This window comes from Oryctolagus cuniculus, chromosome 4, assembly GCF_051225735.1.
Source record: "Oryctolagus cuniculus isolate XC-2025 breed Fujian yellow rabbit chromosome 4, ASM5122573v1, whole genome shotgun sequence".
Lineage (NCBI taxonomy): Eukaryota > Metazoa > Chordata > Mammalia > Lagomorpha > Leporidae > Oryctolagus > Oryctolagus cuniculus.
Genome location: NC_142870.1, coordinates 2,051,580 through 2,069,664, shown reverse-complemented (window position 1 = coordinate 2,069,664; position 18,085 = coordinate 2,051,580). Strand labels below are relative to the sequence as shown.

General features: G+C 60.5%; 1 protein-coding gene and 1 long non-coding RNA gene across 9 annotated transcripts; one reads left to right on the top strand and one right to left on the bottom strand.

The window, feature by feature from the left end:
• Positions 1 to 401: 401 nt before the first annotated feature.
• Positions 402 to 6,945, bottom strand: CFAP410 (cilia and flagella associated protein 410). Of its 2 annotated transcripts, none has more exons than XM_051839960.3 (7): positions 6,789 to 6,945; positions 5,110 to 5,128; positions 4,491 to 4,537; positions 2,944 to 3,104; positions 1,681 to 1,843; positions 1,237 to 1,306; positions 402 to 1,077 (listed from the first exon to the last, which is right to left on the bottom strand). In XM_051839960.3, the coding sequence occupies exons 1-7, from the start codon at positions 6,863 to 6,865 to the stop codon at positions 949 to 951; spliced, it is 666 nt and encodes a 221-aa protein (XP_051695920.3). In that variant the 5' UTR covers positions 6,866 to 6,945; the 3' UTR covers positions 402 to 948. The 2 variants fall into 2 exon arrangements, with proteins under 2 accessions (XP_051695920.3, XP_051695919.3); XM_051839959.3 differs by having other exon boundaries at positions 2,944 to 3,173; positions 6,789 to 6,944.
• A 150-nt stretch (positions 6,946 to 7,095) lies between these two features.
• LOC138849222 (uncharacterized) lies at positions 7,096 to 16,457 on the top strand. 7 transcript variants are annotated; one of them, XR_016232204.1, is made up of 5 exons: positions 7,096 to 7,915; positions 9,461 to 9,620; positions 9,762 to 9,974; positions 13,732 to 13,855; positions 15,938 to 16,457. It is a non-coding gene; the product is annotated as an uncharacterized LOC138849222 (long non-coding RNA). The 7 variants fall into 7 exon arrangements; XR_016232203.1 differs by having other exon boundaries at positions 9,458 to 9,620; XR_016232202.1 differs by having other exon boundaries at positions 7,096 to 8,554.
• The last annotated feature ends 1,628 nt before the right edge of the window (positions 16,458 to 18,085 follow it).

Genomic DNA, 18,085 nt, shown 5'->3' with positions numbered 1-18,085 from the left:
GGCACCAACCCACAGCCACTCGGTTCTCAGGGCAGTGGCCCCGGGGCTCGACCAGCCAGGCTCTGAGCCACACAGCTGGCTCTGGGTGAGGCCGCTGTCTGCCCGCTCTGCCCCGTTCCAGGCTGGCCTGGGCGGTGGCTCTGGGTGAGAGGCTGCTGTCTGCCCCTCTAGGTGAGGGGTGGTTGTCTGCTCTCTGGGCTGCTTGGTGGGAGTGGGGCTGGGACGGGAAATGGCCCTGGACGCCAGAAGACCCAGGTTTGAGGCCGGGGTGGACATGCGGAGGTCAGTGCTCAGTCAAGTCTGAGGGCCTCAGAGGGCCCTGGTGGGCAGAGGGGAGATCTCTGGGGGCCCTGCCTGGTGGGCGGGCGGGGAGGGGAGGACACGGAAGGCATCGTGAGCCCTGGCCGTCCTGACGGTGCTTTATTGAGGGCATCCAGTGAGCTGGGCAGGCGTGGACACAGGCCCAGGTGGCCACCCCCCCGCCCCTGCCTGCACCTGCACCTCCGCCTTCTCAGGCCCTCAGGATGGTGCCTGTGTCATGGGGTCGTGGCCCACGTGGCTGTCACGTGACCAGAAGTGAGCCGGCTCTGGGCGCTTCAGAAGCCCAGGTCCCAGCCCCATGCAGGTGGCCGGGGCGGGGGCAGGGCCACGGGCAGCGCCTCCCTCCCCGGGGACAGCACGGCCTCCCGGGAGCCCTTCTCAGACGCAGCTCCCAGACGGGGCCGAGGCCGGTCCAGCCGCAGCCCCCGCCGTGGGGTGGCGGGAACCCCACGCGGCTGCGGGACTCTTAGGAGAAGAAGCGAGGAGATGGGCAGTGTCCATCGGCACAGCCTCACCTGCTGACCGGGGCGGAGGGGCCAGGCGCCCGGGAGCCCCCGGCCACGTCTGCCTCCAGGTCAGACTTGGAACAATACTTCATCACGCAGTCCGCGTGCGGGGCCGCCGCCCTCACTCCACGTCCTGCTGGGGCTCCCGCCCGCGCAGCGCCTGCAGCCGGCTGGCCGCGGTCTGCCGCACGGCCTCCAGCCCCTCGGCGTCCAGCTCCCGCAGCAGCAGCAGGACGGCGGCCAGGACGTTCTGTGGGCGGGGGCACAGCTCAGCGCCTCCCGGGGCTGGCCCCACGTGGCCTCTGCCTCGGAGCCAGCCCCACCACGCCCTGCTCTGCCCCCCCGCTCGGCCGCTGCCCGTCCCCCTCCCGGACTCTCGCGTCCCCGTGCCGGCCCCGGCCCCACTCACCCTGCTCTTGTGACTGCCAGGGGGGTCCCTCTGCGAGAACGGGAGCTTCGGCACGAGCTGGGCCTGGAGGCTGCAGAGGGAGATGGAGACGGCGAGGTCTGAGGGCCCGGGGCGCGCTCGTCCTCGCAGTCAGGCTCCCGGCGTAGCAAGGGGCCGGCCCACCCGGGACACGGCAGGGAGCGAGCGGCAGCGCATCTCCCTCGCCTCCCATCAGCCACAGGCCATCGTGCACCTGGCTGGGGCTGGGGGGCGAGCCCGACCACAAGGGCGGCCCACAGGGAGGGCCCATCAGCCTGGGGGCTTCACGACCAGCAGCAAACTGGCCCCGGCCAGCACCGTCCCCTCCGCAGCTCCGAGCGCTGTGTGGTCGCGGGGGTCACTCCCACGGGAGACGGGGCCGCCCCATCCCAGCCTGACCCCAGGAGGCCCCGCCCCCAGGCTCACTTGGCCCCCTCCTCGCTGTAGCCCAGCGGGTAGCAGCTGGTGTCGGTGTCGGTGTCGGCCTCGGCGTCGGCGGTGGTGCTGCCGGGGCTCAGCGTGCAGGGCGGGGCCGCGGTGATCTCACGGCCCTCCAGCAGCGCGCGCGACAGTTCCTCCTCCGTCACGGCTTGGGGGACAGGAAGGGAGGGCGTCAGTGGACGCAGCCTCGAGAGGCCTCACCGTGCACGTGCACCGGCTGCCGAGCTCCAGGCACGCGTGGGACGTGCCCTGGGACAGCCAAGCCGTGAAGGGTCCACCGCTCCCGCTCACAGCCGGCGGTCGTGGGGGCTGGGAACACACGGGAGGCGCAGGCGCCACCCCAACAAGGGCACTTAGCGCGTGAGAGTGGAATCACAACGTTCGGGGCAAAGGACGTTTGAAATCCACGCGCGGTTTTCCGGCAACATCCTGCGAGCCCCTGGGGAGTGCACGCCAGCGCCTGGCTGTGCCGCAGGCGACCGGAGACGCGTTCAGCGGCCTGGGAGGGAGGCACCACGGATGGGTGGGTTTGGCCCACGGCCTCCTAGCTGATCAAGCAGGCGGCGCCGGGAAGGGCGCCAAGAGCAGGTGCGCAATGCGGGGGCACGGGGAGCAAGTGGGGCAGGGGGAGCTGAGCCCGCGGCCTGGGGGCAGGGACGGCGCCCAGCAACCTGACCCAGGCGAGCAAGGCTCAGAGCCCCCAGAGAGGAAGACGGCAGCGCAGATGGCCGGGAGAGCAGCGGGGGTGGGCTCACGGCAGATCCCACGCCCACCGGCCGAGAACACTGGAAGGAGCAGGCGTCTGTGTCTCAGTGGGGGTGGGGGCGCTGTGTCCCCTCGGGCCGGCCATGGCTGGCCACAGAGCCCACCTTGGTTGTCCAGCCTCTGCAGGCTGGATAGGAGGGGCGTGGCCAGGAGTAGAAGGGAAGGGGCGTGGCCAGGAGAAAGGAGGGGAGGAGGGGCGTGGCCAGAGTAGAAGGGAAGGGAAGGGGGCATGGCCAGGAGTAGAAGGGGAGGAGGGGCGTGGCCAGAGTAGAAGGGAAGGGGAGGGGCATGGCCAGAGTAGAAGGGGAGGAGGGGCGTGGCCAGGAGTAGAAGGGGAGGAGGGGTGTGGCCAGAGTAGAAGGGACAGGGAGGGGCGTGGCCAGAGTAGAAGGGGAGGAGGGGCATGGCCAGAGTAGAAGGGAAGGGAAGGGGGCGTGGCCAGGAGTAGAAGGGCGGGGGAGGAGGCCGCGGCCGCCAGCCCACCTTGGTTGTCCAGCCTCTGCAGGCCGGGCAGGTTGCGCAGCACAGTCATGCGGTACAGGTGAGGGTCGGGGCCGCAGCAGGGGTTCTCGGCCAGCCACAGCACCCTGAGGTGGGGCAGCTCCTTCAGGTGGAAGATCTCGCCCAGGCTGGGCACGAGGTTCCTGCGCAGGTACAGCTCGCTCAGGCGCCGGCAGCGGCTCACGGGCTCCAGGCTGGACACGCTGTTGACGCTGCACGGGGACAGCCGGTGAGGGCACGCATGCCACCCGCCTCGGCACCCGGGGCCCCTGGGCCACCGCCCTCGCCCCCTCCCTGCAGGAGCCCCGCGGCCTGCAAGTGTGCAGACTGCAAGGCCTCCCTGGCACCGAGGCCCTGTCGGCTGCCGCCGGGGAGGTGGGAAGCTCCACCCTCCTCACAGGGGACAGGGGACGCCCACCTCGTTACAAGGAGGCCTGACAGGGGACGCCCGCCCCGTTACAAGGAGGCCTGACAGGGGACGGCCACCCTGTTACAAGGAGGCCTGACAGGGGACGCCCACCTCGTTACAAGGAGGCCTGACAGGGGACAGCCTCCCCGTTACAAGGAGGCCTGACAGGGGACGGCCTCCCCGTTACAAGGAGGCCTGACAGGGGACGGCCGCCCCGTTACAAGGAGGCCTGACAGGGGACGGCCGCCCCGTTACAAGGAGGCCTGACAGGGGACGGCCGCCCCGTTACAAGGAGGCCTGACAGGGGACGGCCGCCCCGTTACAAGGAGGCCTGACAGGGGACGGCCGCCCCGTTACAAGGAGGCCTGACAGGGGACGCCCACCTAGTTACAAGGAGGCCTGACAGGGGACGCCCGCCCCGTTACAAGGAGGCCTGACAGGGGACGCCCACCTCGTTACAAGGAGGCCTGACAGGGGACGGCCGCCCCGTTACAAGGAGGCCTGACAGGGGACGGCCGCCCCGTTACAAGGAGGCCTGACAGGGGACGCCCGCCCCGTTACAAGGAGGCCTGACAGGGGACGGCCGCTCCATTGCGAGGCCAGCGGTGGCCACAGTAACTCAAGGCCAAACCCAGGAGCTGGGGGCAGGCGCCCTGCTGCCCGCACCCCATAGGTGGGCGCCGGTCTGAGTCCCGGCTGCTCCACTTCCGATCCTGCCCCCTGCAGATGGCCTGGGAAGGCAGCAGGTGGTGGACCAAGTACCTGGGCCCCTGCCACCCATGTGGGAGACCCGGATGCAGCTCCTGGCTCCTGGCCTCAGCCTGGCCCAGCCCTGGCTGTTGTGGCCACTTGAGGAGCAAACCAGTGGACGGAAGATTCTCTCTGTCACCCTACCTTTCAGATAATCAAATAAATCTTTAGACCTTTAAGAGGGGGAGACAGGAGCCGCGGGAGCAGCCAGCGCTGTGTGCCCCAGCCCCGCCTGCCCCAGCCCGTGTGCCCCAGCCCCGCGTGCCCCAGAAGCTGCCCCCGGGGTCTCCATGTGGCGTCCCAGGAGGAACTCCAGGCTCCTCCTGGCTTCCGTGGCCCAGGGGCCGGAGCCACGCGGGGGCAGTGGTACCTGAGCGTGATCACCTCCAGGCTGGGCATCTCCCGGCAAATGGAGATCTGCAAGGCAGAGATGGAGCAGGAAGCACTGCTCTGCGCTCAGGCCGGCAGAGGGACGCACGCGGGCCACGGGCCACGGCCATGGCCACGGCGCACAGCAGAGCAGGGCCCGTGGGTGTGGCCTCGTGGCCAGGACGTCCCCTCGCTGCTCGCCTGTGCGCATCCCTCCTGTGGCAGTCACCGCTCTCAGATGCTGCCAGGAGCCCGCACACGTCCCGGTGCCACACCGACGGCAGCAGGCCGGGGGCCGCGGGCGCCTTTCCCGCTGAGGCACGAGGGAGGGCTGGCAGCCCCTGCAGCGCACGGCAGGGCCGAGGGGACACGGGTGTGAGGCTGGTCTCAGACCCGGGACGGAGGGGGTGGGCTGGGGCCACGGAGCTGCGCAGGGACCCTGGGGTGAGAGCCGGGGCCCCGCCCCCTGCACAGCCTACCCGGGCAGGGAGGCTTCTTTCTCGTTCGTGGTTTTTGTCACCAGTAGGTGACCAAGTGCGGGCATGGGGTGGCACGTGTCCCGGGGAAGAGGCCGTGGCGTTTGGGATAAGGGCACGTGGGGTGGTGAACCCAATACTCACGTCCGTGAGACGGCTGCCCCTGGGGAAGGAGGAGACACCTGTGTTAGCCCCGTCTCAGCTGCACTCAGACATGACGTGACATGTGATGTGACAGACGTGACACGACAGATGTGACAGACATGACATAGTGATGTCAGACGTGACACGACAGATATGACAGATGCGACAAGTGTGACGTCAGACATGACATGACATAAGACATGGCATGACAGATGTAACAGACATGACATGACAGATGTGACAGACATGACAGCTGTGACATGAGACATGAAACAGGACAGTTGTGACATGACAGATGTGAGACATGACAGATGTGACGTGATGACAGATGTGACATGACACGAGAATGAGACATGACATTGCTGACATGATAGGACATGACAGATGTGACATGACAGATGTAATGTGAGACACGACAGACATGAGATGTGACAGATGTGACACAGCAGGTATGGCAGATGTGACATGTGACAGACATGACAAGTGTGACATCAGACATGACGTGATACAATGACGTGACACACATGTGACAGACATGACAGATGTGACAGACCTGACATACAAGGCATGAGACATGACATGGCTGACATGATAGGACATGACACGTGACACTTGACACGTGAGATGACACGACAGATATGACAGCTGTGATGTGACAGAGCCCGAGGCTCAAGGACGCACACCCACATAACCGGGAGGCTGGCCGTCCCCAGGCTGGACGGGGGATGCTGGGGGCACGGGGGCCGCCTCCCCCGCCCGTGCAGCCGGGGCGCACTGCGAGGGGCCCAGCCCGAGCTGACCGCGCCGCTCCCTGGCCGCTGTCCCTGCTGAACACAGGTGGCGCCCGGCTCCTGCCCCCACACGCAGCCCACACCCTCCAGCCTGGGGACACACGGGCTGAGGCCCCAACCTCAAACTCTGCCCTTCCAGGGGGGGTGGGGTCCTAACCTCCACGAGGCCCAGCGCCTGCTCTGGGCCAGTGACCCCGGGGCCACCCCACAGCCCCTGCCCTCCCCGCCCTCTGCACCTGGCCACCCCACAGCCCCTGCCCTCCCTGCGCTCTGTACCTGGCCACCCCACAGCCCCTGCCCTTCCCCTCGCCCGCCCTCTGTACCTGGCCACCCCACAGCCCCTGCCCTCCCCGCCCTCTGCACCTGGCCACCCCACAGCCCCTGCCCTCCCTGCGCTCTACCTGGCCACCCCACAGCCCCTGCCCTTCCCCTCCCTGCGCTCTGTACCTGGCCACCCCACAGCCCCTGCCCTCCCCGCCCTCTGCACCTGGTCACCCCACAGCCCCTGCCCTCTGTACCTGGCGTCCCCACAGCGCCTGCCCCTCCCCTCGCCCGCCCTCTGCACCTGGCCACCCCACAGCCCCTGCCCTCCCTGCCCTCTGTGCCTGGCGTCCCCACAGCACCTGTGCCCCTCCCCTCCCCGCCCTCTGCACCTGGCCACCCCACAGCCCCGCGCCCCCTCCTCTCGCCCGCCCCACCTGGAGCGACCCCACGTGTTCACCGCCCTGGCCACGCACAGGCAGACGGCGCGGCCGGCCACGCCCCGGCGCACTTGCTCCGGGCGGCCGCAGCACGGGGGCGTCGTGGGGCCCGCCGCGCCGCGCAGGAGCCCTGCGTGTCATTCTGATGCCCGCGGCCAGGGCGGGGCGGCCCCGCGTCGGCCCTCACCAGCAGTTGAGCTTCCGCACGTTGTGCAGCTCCGAGGCCTTGGCCCGGGACAGGACCATCTTCCGCGTCAGCTTCATGGCAGCCGCGGGACCCTAGGCCCCGGCGGGCCCTGCCGTCGCTCCCTGAGCGGGCGGCGGCGCGTCCCCAGGGGGCGGAGCCCGCGTCGTCAGGGGCGGGGACTGACAGCCTATTGGCGGCCGGGCGAGGGGCGGGGCGGCGCGGGCGAGGCGGGACCTCCTGAACGCCGCCTGAACGCGTCGGCTCCGCCCTCCGGCCCGCCCTCCGGCCCGCCGGCGCCTCTCTGCGCATGCTCCACAGTGGCGCCTGGCTCTGACGCATTTCTTCGCGACGCGCGGTGGGCGGGGCCTCGGGGTCCTGTTGGGGCGAGCACAGGTGTGCCGGGACAGTGGCTTCGGCGTCGGGAGGGCGAGTCGTGTCTCTGTGCCGGGTTCGTGGCGGGCAGTGGCCGGACCTTCCGCGCGTGGACTCTGCCATGGGACCCCCCCATGCCACCCGGCCCGCGCTGTCACAGGCTGTGGGCCTCTCCCAACGCCATCTCGGTCCGGGCTGTCGTCCTGTGCGTGGTCACGCGCGCTCGACGGGGTTCAGGGGCACGGAGGAGGGGCGGTGACGCTGGCCGGACCCGCAGCGGGACACGGGGCCTTGGTGGTGGCTTGCTGGAACGAGGAGGTGCTCCAGGCGGAGCGGCCCTGGGGCTGGGCAGTGAGGAAGGGGGTGTTGGCTGCGCTCGGCGCGGGCGGGGCTGTGGATTCTCCTGGTGCAGGAATCGGCGGCAGCCCGAGCCGCCCTCGGCGTGACGTGGGGGAAGAGGGGTGGCAGGCGCGGGGTCCTTGGCCTCGGGGCGGTGGAGCAGCGGCGGGCCCTGGCGGTGCTGGTGCAGTTGGACTTACAGAGGGCGAGGGCCGTGGTCTGGGCTCCGCGGCTGGTGGGGATCGGGACGGTGACCGCACAGGGACCCCGCACCGCGGGCGTCACCACCCTTGGAGGGGCTCCTGGCTCCCCACCCCGGCCCCACGCTGCCTTCTCGTGCGCCTGCTTCAGCCTCAGGAGGGAATGGGCCCCCCTTGCTGGCCAGAGCGGCCGTCTCCCGGCGTGGACAGCACAAGGTACACACACCCACCTCCCCAGCTGCCAGCCGGACGCCTGCGCCGTGCTCCTGGGCTTCCAGAACCTTCTTCACGCTGCGCTCGGTTTGCGGCGCCGGTCGGGAGACGCTGCTCAGGGACCGGCCTGGCTGCTCCTGCTCCCTGCCTCCCGCATCGCCAATGGCTGCACAGCCACGAATTCCTAGAATCAGCATCGGGACTCTCAAGGGTTCACTTCCTCGAAGGCGCCCTGACATGGGCAGAAACGCACCCCAAACTTTTCCGGCGCAAAACCGGACGGGGCTCCCCTGGCTGAGCAGCCCCGTGGCGTCTGGGAGCCTGGCTGGGCCTCGTCCCCACCCTCACGGCAGACAGGCCTCCCCACCACTCAGGCCAGGCTGGGTCACCTGTGGCTGTCGCTGGGCCCTGCTGGGCTTGCGTTTGACGTGCAGGCCGGAGCGGGGGTCCCCCGGGAACCCTGATGGGAAGTGGGTGCCGCCTTTCCAGCTTCCTTCTTCCCGCGGAGCTCCCTCTGGTGGGCAGCAGGCCAGGGTCGCCTGTCCATCTGGTGCTCAGGTTCCTGTGGGGTCACGGGGAGCCCAGGGCCAGCGGGAGCACGGGGAGCAGCAGTGACAGCGTGGGGTCCCTGGCTGCTCACAGGTGAGACCCTCGCCTGCACCTGCCTCGGGGGGCTGCTGGCCCTCGGTCCTGCGCCTCCCCAGAGGCCACTGGGCAGGGGCTTGGGGGTCCGCGGCTCCGGGGCCTGCAGTCCTCGTCCTCTTCCAGCCCAGCTCCTCCCTCCTCCAAAGTGGCGACTCCGGGGGCTCCTGCCCCTCGACACCCCCGGGGCCCGACTCTGAGCCTGCCTGGTGAGGGTGACACACCTGCTGACATCCTTCTGTTACCGTAGAACTGCAGGGTTCTTGTCTTCACGCAAGGAAGAATTCAGGCGTGAGACAGAGAGCAGCGGAAAGCAAACAGCAAGGTTTATTAGGGCAGGGACATCCGTAAGGACGGACGGGCACCTCTCCAGACAGGACCTGAGAGAGAGCCCAGTCGCTCGGACTGGGGAAAGCGGGGATACATGGTTGAGTGGAGAGAACACACCTGGGCAGGCCAGGCGGGCGGTCAGCAGAGAGAAGAGGGCTGAGCGCGCCATCCGGGTGAGGCCGGGGGGTTTTAAGAGGATGGGCCTTGCCTGCCCATCTCTGCTCCTCTTGGAACAAAGGACTTCTTGGATGTAAATAGAAAATCTCCTGAGTTTTCCCCCTGAAGGTATCAGACAGGGGGAAGCCCGGCTGGCGCTGCCCCCGGTTAGAGGAAGGATGGGCAGGACCCCCTGGAGTCAGGATCCGGAGCAGGGTATCTGAAATGCAGATGTCAGGCAGGCAGAAGGGCCGGGGACCCCACGGTAGGAGGGGGCGGGGCAGGATGCGACACTGGGCTGCCCCTGGAACGTTGTGGGGATGACTTTGAGATGCAGATGCTGGACCTGGATGTCAGCTCTGTGGGCCTTTGTCACACACACAAGCCCAGATCTGACTTCCCACCTAACACTTCCAGTAGCAGGGCCTGACACTGTCGGAGACCGTGCGACATGCGGCCTCTTAGTGGAAAACTACTGAAGTAGAGCTAAGCAGCCGGGCCGGGGAGTGCTGGTAACGCCACCCTGTGCCTTAAGACTTCATGACCGTTCCCCCACCTGCACAAGCATCGCAGCTGCAAGGTAAACTCCCCGTCTCCCCCCGCCCGACATCCTGCCTTTATGATATATAAGTGTGTGCTTGAAAAATAAAAATCGCAGCTTGATCGGCACTTGTCTTGCTGCCATCTTGGTGTCTCCTGTCCCTTTCCTTTCTCCTTCTAGGTGCTCGGCCCCAGTTGCTGTCCCGCGGGACGGGACAACTGGCGCCCAACGTGGGGCTCGAGTGCGGCCCTTGGGGTTCGAGTGCCTGCGAGATTGGAGGAACGCCGCCTTCCAGGAGGAAAACTTGGATCCAAGTGATTGTGCGACCGGCTCGGAACTGCCCACCCGAGATCATTAGCGTCGGTCGACGCTGCGGAGTGAAGACAGCGCAAGGTAAGTGACAGCCATGGGACAGGCATTATCGTCACGGGAAATGTTCATTTCGGGTCTCAGGGAGGCCCTCAAGACACGAGGAGTTCGGGTTAAAAATAAGGATCGAAAGGCATTTTTTGAGTATGTAGAAAGATTGTGTCCCTGGTTCCCCAAGGAAGGAACAATTGACAGATCAAGTGGGAAAGACTTGGAAGTTGTTTAAAGGATTTTCATGAGACCTTTGGCCCTGCAAAAGTGCCTATTACGATTTTTTCATATTGGAACCTGATTAATGACATTCTAAAAACCCGTCACCTAGATGAGACTATTGATGCCCTAGTAAGGGATGGTGAGGAGACGTTACAGCGATCCTCCCGACCTGCATCTAAATGCCCATCTGTCATTCTGGATACACCCTCCACTGATGATGACCCCAGCAATAAAATCAAAGAGCCCACTTTAGCCCCTACCAACGAAGCGAGCCGACTCTATCCTGCCATCCGAGACAAATCAGATTCGGATGAGGAAGCTGCCCCAGGGGAAGAGGTTGTGCACCATCATAATTCCAGTTGGCCCCACAATGTTAAAAATCCCCCGCCGTACAATACTCACCCGCACCCTCCCATTTGTGCCCCCGCTCTCTATGACCTTAACCCTCCCGTGCCTGACTTGTCGGCCTTGCGACAGTCACTTCAACACGGACGAGAGCACATCCAGCTCCGCCACCTTGCCTTAGAGCAGCCCCTCACAAAACCTGAACAAGGTAAAGTCAGGTCCAAAACCCAACCCCTTCCAGCCTTCCCTGAAGCCAGGAGGCAAGCCGGAGGTCGCTCTGAGCCTGCCGCTGAAGGGGAAAATGAGGCTGCGGAGAATTCGCCCCACCCCTCTGGGGAAGACAGTGAGGAACCTGTCGGAGGAGGAAGACCAGGACCCCAATCAAGGACCTGGTAACGGACAGCCGCCACCCTATAAAAGCCTTAGTCTCAGATTTATTGAAAAACTTAAAACTGCTTGCACCCAGTATGGTCCCACCGCCCCGTATACTCAGGCCTTACTGGAAAGCCAGAGTGCCCGCTGGCTTACACCTAATGATTGGGACTTCCTCGCCAGAGCCGCTCTCAGCGGAGGTGACTACGTTCTGTGGAGGGCTGACTATGTTCAAATTTGTAAAGAAATAGCCCAACAAAATCTTGCTAAAACTTCATCTAAAAATTGGACCCTCAAAAAACTTTTGGGAGATGCTCCGTATAATTCCAACAATTCACAAGTCCGGTTCCCCGATGGACTTCTGGCGCAAATTAAAACTGCCGGACTAGGGGCTTGGAGAAAGCTTCCTCAAAGGGGGCCAGTCACCGCCTCCTTGGCTAAGATTCAGCAGGGCCCGACGAGCCTTACAGTGATTTTGTCTCGCGCCTTAATGTTGCGGCTGAGAGACTAGTTGGCCAGGAGAAAATGGAAGTGCATTTGTTACGCACCTCGCCTTTGAAAATGCCAACCCAGCTTGTAAAGATATTCTTCGGCCTCAGAAACATAAGGGTGATCTTTCAGACTATGTGAGGCTCTGCGCTGGTGTGGGATCGGCCCATGCCGTGGGCTTGGCAATTGGGGCCGCGCTCAAACTGACCAAAAATCCCTCCAAGGGGACCTCCACTTGCCACGCCTGTAAACAGCCCGGACATTTTGCCCACAAATGTCCAACCGCCTTATCAAACAGGCCCACGGCCCAAGGCATGGCTCCATCTCCCCCAGACAGCCCCTCCCCTCCACCCCATGCCCCCATGTCATAGGGGTTATCACTGGGCAAACGAATGCAGGTCAAAGACTAATTCTTCAGGCCAACCCCTCCCTCCTCGCGTGCGGGGGGGGGGGGGGGGACTCCCAGAGGGGCCAGCCCCTGGCCCCGGTTTCTCAAAGGACAGACCCTGGGGCAGTACGGTTTGCCCCCTCCCAGCCTCAGGCTCAGCAACCCCAGGTAGGCAGCACTGGACCTCTGTGCCGCCTCCCATACAATATTAGGTTCCACCCAGGCCCACAAAGTATCCCTACAGGGGTGCGGGGCCCCTTGCCTTCGGGTACCTGTGCTTTTATTCTTGGCCCAGCGTCAGCCACCCTTAAAGGCATTCAAGTTTTTCCTGGTATTATGGACGGTGGCTTTACCGGGGAGATAAAAATCCTAGCAGCCGCTATCAGTGGAGTAGCTGCCGTTCCACAGGGCAGCCGTCCAGCACAGCTGGTTCTTCTGCCTTTAATTACTGGAAATTCATCCTCACTTTCTTCCAGGCCCCGAGGCACTACCCCTTTGGGCTCCCCGGATGCTTATTGGGTCCAGCCAATTACAAAAAATAGGCCTGTGTTAACCCTTACTATGACAGGAAAGGATTTCAAGGGCATTTTGGACGCAGGGGCAGATGCCACAGTCATAGCTCAAGATCATTGGCCCGCCCATTGGCCGCTGACCGCATCTCTCACCGATTTGCGAGGTATAGGCCAGTCCAATAACCCCCAAGTCAGCTCAAGGGTATTACGCTGGAAAGATAAGGAAGGCAATCCGGGCACTGTGACTCCTTTTGTATTACCAGGCCTCCCTGTTAACCTGTGGGGACGTGCCGTTCTCTCCCAAATGGAAGTTATCCTGTGCAGCCCTGATGCTGTGGTCACACAACAGATGCTGCGCATGGATTATGTGCCTGGCACAGGACTTGGAAAATGAGACAGGGCGTGACTCAGCCTATTACAGCCCCTCTATACAGATAGACATGGGCTCGGATATTCGGATTTTTAGCAACGGCCACTGGCCTTCCTGTACCCCATGCAGACGAAATCACATGGAATACTCAAACTCCTGTTTGGGTGGATCAGTGGCCGCTTACTCAAGAAAAGCTAAATGCCGCTACATGTAGCGCTTGTACAGGAGCAGCTCGCGGCCAGACACCTAGAGCCTTCCAATTCTCCCTGGAATACGCCCATTTTTGTCATAAGGAAAAAATCTGGTAAATGGTGCCTTTTACAGGATTTGCGCACCGTTAATAAGGTCATGGCACCCATGGGAGCCCTCCAACCTGGCATCCCAACCCCCGTGGCCATCCCAAATGGTTATTACAAAATCATTATAGATCTCAAAGACTGCTTTTTCACTATTCCTCTACACCCTGATGACCGTCCTTATTTTGCCTTTAGCCTCCCCCGTGTTAATTTGCAGGGACCGATGCAAAGATTTCATTGGAAAGTCCTGCCCCAGGGAATGGCCAATAGCCCCACCCTTTGTCAAAAGTTTGTAGCACAGGCAGTGGACCCGGTTCGTTTGCACTGGCCGCACATTTATATTCTACATTATATGGATGACATTTTACTGGCGGCTCAGAACAAGTCAGACCTACAAGATTGCTTTACGGCACTTTCTAAAGCCTTTCTTGCCCTTGGTTTACAAATTGCTCCTGATAAGGTCCAGTTACAAGACCCCTTTACCTATTTGGGTTTAAAATTACAGCAGGATTTGGTTTTTGTGCCCCGCATCCAGTTCCGCTTGGATTGCCTCCAGACCCTTAATGATTTTCAAAGACTTCTAGGAGATATTCAGTGGCTCAGGCCCTATTTAAAAATATCTAATAATGTCCTTTTGCCCCTCAATGACATTCTGCGAGGAGACCCAGGTCCCTCTTCCCCCCGCGAGCTCGCCCCTGCTGCGGGAGACGCATTAAACCAAGTAGCGCAAGCCATCAGCCAACAGTTTGTTTCACAGACTTCTTTTTTTTTTTTTTTTTTTTTTTTTTTTTGACAGGCAGAGTGGACAGTGAGAGAGACAGAGAGAAAGGTCTTCCTTTGCCGTTGGTTCACCCTCCAATGGCCGCCGCGGCCGGCGCACCACGCTGATCCGATGGCAGGAGCCAGGAGCCAGGAGCCAGGTACTTTTCTTGGTCTCCCATGGGGTGCAGGGCCCAAGCACCTGGACCATCCTCCACTGCACTCCCTGGCCACAGCAGAGAGCTGGCCTGGAAGAGGGGCAACCGGGACAGAATCCGGCGCCCCGACCGGGACTAGAACCCGGTGTGCTGGTGCCGCAAGGTGGAGGATTAGCCTAGTGAGCCGCGGCGCCGGCCTTCACAGATTTCTTATACTCTCCCCCTGCTTTTTGTAGTTTTAGCCACACCACATGCGCCCACTGGAGTTTTTTGGCAAAAATCCCTCATGCCCAATAAAAAAGGTCAACCTCTTTTCTGGGTTCATCTCCCCATTTCCTCATCTAAGGTAATTACAGTATATTTGTCTCAGGTTGCTTCAATAATCATCAAGGCTCGCTTCCTTTCCCGCCAATATTTCGGAAAAGACCCCGATGTTGTAGTAGTGCCATATACCCGAGAACAGACCCAGTTCCTTCTTCAAACTCCTGATGACTGGGGAATAGCCATGTCAGGATTTATGGGAGTCATTGACAATCACCTCCCTGATGACCCCGTGTTACACTTTGCCCGATCCTATTCCTTTATTTTCCCCAAAAATACAAAAAGTAACCCCATTCCAAAGGCTGTTACGGTGTTTACAGATATCCCTTCCCATGTTTTTAAAGCATCAGTCGGCCCAGTTGGTTGAGCTGTATGCCATACTTCAAGTCTTTACACAGTTTTCCAGTCAGGCTGTAAATATTTATACCGATAGTGCATATGTAGCTCACTCCATTCCGTTGCTTGAGACTTCTCCTTTTCTTACAACAACTTCCAACGCTATGCCCTTGTTTATACGAATTCAAAAGCTAATATGAGAAAGACAACTGCCCTTCTATTTGGGACACATTAGGGCGCACACAAGCCTACCAGGATCACTCTCAGAAGGTAATGCCCAGGCAGGTGCTGCTACAAGGCTCAGCTTCCCCACGACTGTGGGATCGGTGCAGAAAGCTCAGAACTCAGAAGGTAATGCCCAGGCAGGTGCTGCTACAAGGCTCAGCTTCCCCACGACTGTGGGATCAGTGCAGGAAGCTCAGAACTCAGAAGGTGATGCCCAGGCAGGTGCTGCTACAAGGCTTACCTTCCCCACAACCGTGGGATCAGTGCAGGAAGCTCAGAACGCAGAAGGTAATGCCCAGGCAGGTGCTGCTACAAGGCTTACCTTCCCCACGACTGTGGGATCAGTGCAGGAAGCTCAGAACGTGCATCGGTTGCGTCTCTTAAATGCTCAGCCTCTCCGTTTGTTTTGTAAAATTTCACGAGAACAGGCTCGTGAAAGAGTCAAAAAATGCCCCCATGCGGTACAAGCCAACCTGTACCGCATTTGGGAGTCCATCTGCGTGGTCTTCTCCCTAATCAACTGTGGCAAATGGATGTCACACACGTCCCAAAATGTGGCAAACTGAAGTATCTCCGTGTCTCTATAGACGCCTACAGTGGCTTTGTCTCTGCCCCCCCCCCCCCCCCCCCGGAGAAGCTGCTAAGGATGTTACCTCGCACCTTGTCACGGCTCTTTCTGTACTGGGAAACCTGTTCAGATGAAGACAGACAACGGTCCTGCTCATGTCAGCGCTAAGTTTGAACAGTTTTGTGAGGCGCTCCGTATTAACCACATTACAGGAATTCCCTACAATCCACAGGGAAAAGAGCCCGTCAAACACTACAAACTTGGCTCACTCGGCTTGAAGCCACTTCCTTATCCTTTGCCTCTCCCCGCGACCGATTGAATCATGCGCTCTGTGCTAAACTTCCTGACCTCGGATAATAATAATCATTCAGCTGCGGACCGTCAATGGCACCCTTCCCCTGACACGGCTCCGCCTATGGTAGTGTGGCGAGACCCCCTCACCAGTAGCTGGCACGGCCCAGATCCAGTACTCATTTGGGGACGTGCTCAGCCTGCATCCTGGACCAAAAACAATCGGCACCACGATGGCTACCCGAAAGATTAATTAAACAAGTTAATTCGCCAATTCCTACAATAATGATGTTGTTCCAGAGCCTGCACTTGGCCCTGAGAACACTTTTTCTTTATACCCACAGGAATGAAAAGACCCGGCTGGACTGGACGCTACTGGGACTCATTACAGGACTCCTTATTATTGCCAGCATTGTTGCCATTGTTGCTATTTGTGTATCTTATCTTCTCTCTGTTCTCTCCTCCCCCGCCACATTACCTGAGGGCTCGCTGATTAACCCCTCCAAAGGGCCCTAATAGAATGGCCCTCAGCCTTGCTCTCCTGATGGTGGCAATCTACACCATCCATTGGGCGCCACCAGTCTTTGCAGGGCTTGACACCCCTCAGGGCATTCAAAAACCCCTTCAACAGCATCACCCTTGTACCTGCTGGGGGGCAGGGGGGGGCATAATAGTATCCTTCCCACAAACCCATGGCTGCGCTCAAAAGCCGCATTTTACACGAGACTGCGGAGATAAAACTGCTTATCTGACCATCCTGGTTCCGATGGATGGTTCTGTGCTCCCAAACCTAAGCTAGACTCTTACCCGCGCTGGGGATCAGTGCCCGGCAGAGGGCAATAAAACTATCCGTTACTCCGTGCACTCCTCCTGTTATACGCAGTATCAAGCCTGTAACAAGGGAAATCAGCGTTTATTGTTTGCTGTTACATCAGGAGATTATGAGGGAACTTTGTTCGGAGGAGAGTTGTCCTCTTCACGCTTCAGCTCCCCCTCCTGCCCCACTAAGGGACAAGTAGCCTGCTGGTACCCCATAGCCCCTGTGGGAGTGTCTGACGGTGGAGGCCCTCAGGATACCCTTACACAATCAAAAACACAGAAGGTACTCGAAACCGTATTTGAAAGCCTTTACCCTTCCCTCCAGTACCACCCCCTGGCTCAAGTTCTTTCCAGAGGAAACAAAGACTTGGATGTCAATACCATCGATACCCTTCCCAACACCCATAAACTGCTTAATCTCTCTGCCCCAAACCTTGAAGAGACTGCTGGCTCTGTCCATGCCAGGGATCCCCCTTCCTCTTGCCATTTTTCTACCGCTTAATAATACCCTTGAGTTCAGTATCTCCTTGGGCCGCCCCCCCATGCAGCCCTTCCCTGTTCTTCCTGTCCCAACGGAAAATATCACTTGCCTTTACAGACCTCCCAACAACAATCCCTCCGATATCGACGTGGGCCTTGCTCCTTTCTGTACAAATAATATGCCCCTAATTCCACTGTTTTTGTATGTAGGGATAATTTAGCTGATACCATTTTACCAACAAATTGGACCGGTAATTGCATGCATGCTATACTTTTTCCTGATATAGAGGTTATCAATGGAGATACCCTGCTCCTATCCCCTCCCTTGATTATATTGCAGGGAGACAAAAACGAGCTATTCAATTTATTCCTTTATTAGCCACATTGGGAATTTCCTCAGCTATGCTTACAGGATCCGCAGGACTAGGAATCGCGGTCCACAAATATAGAGAGTTGTCCCAACAACTTATTAATGATGTGCAGACCCTATCCACCACCATTCAGGACCTTCAAGATCAAATTGACTCCCTAGCGGAAGTGGTTCTACAAAATCGTAGAGGCTTAGACTTGCTGAACAGGGAGGTATTTGCTTGGCTTTACAGGAAAAATGCTGTTTGTATGCTAACAAATCCGGCGTTGTTCGCGATAAAATCAAGACACTTCAAGAAGATCTGGCGCGTCCTCGAGGTGCCATGATGGAATGGACTGCTTCCCTATTTGCTACCGCTTTTAGGCCCCGTTGTTGGGTTGCTTGTTGTGCTATCTATAGGTCCTTGTCTGCTCAATAGGCTGATGACCTTTATCAGACAGCAAGTAGATAATTTAGCAGCCAGACCAAGTCAGATACATTACCAAAGTCTGGCCATGGAAGGTCCCCTGGAGAACGTTACCGCTCTCTCTGGCCGGTGAGGTCTGGCCGGTGAAGTCACGGTCCCTCCAACAACTGACTCTCCCCTTCGGTCTGCTGCTGCCCCAGTCGGGAGCCCAGGAAGGGTCCTAGGCCTATCAATTAAACGAGCAGTAAGCCAATGACGGGCACCTTCCCGGAACCTCACCCACCTAAGACGGGAGTCCTTGGGGACTGGCAGGGGTGTCCAATGACGGGTGAGAGGTGCTGGAGCTCCGGGTCGATTCCTAAGACAGGCGCTGCTCGCTCATCACGCTTGGCCTAACCAGCACCATTTCTGTTTAAC

Bases quoted from the DNA above. Each gene is read 5' to 3' on its own strand.
- CFAP410 (XM_051839959.3), bottom strand. From the start codon at position 6,865: ATGAAGCTGACGCGGAAGATGGTCCTGTCCCGGGCCAAGGCCTCGGAG. The intron at 3,174-4,490 runs GTACCACTGCCC...GTCCCCGTGCAG, and splicing joins CTGGAGGTGATCACGCTCAG to CGTCAACAGCGTGTCCAGCC. The intron at 1,844-2,943 runs GTGGGCTGGCGG...CTGTCCCCCAAG, and splicing joins GCAGAGGCTGGACAACCAAG to CCGTGACGGAGGAGGAACTG.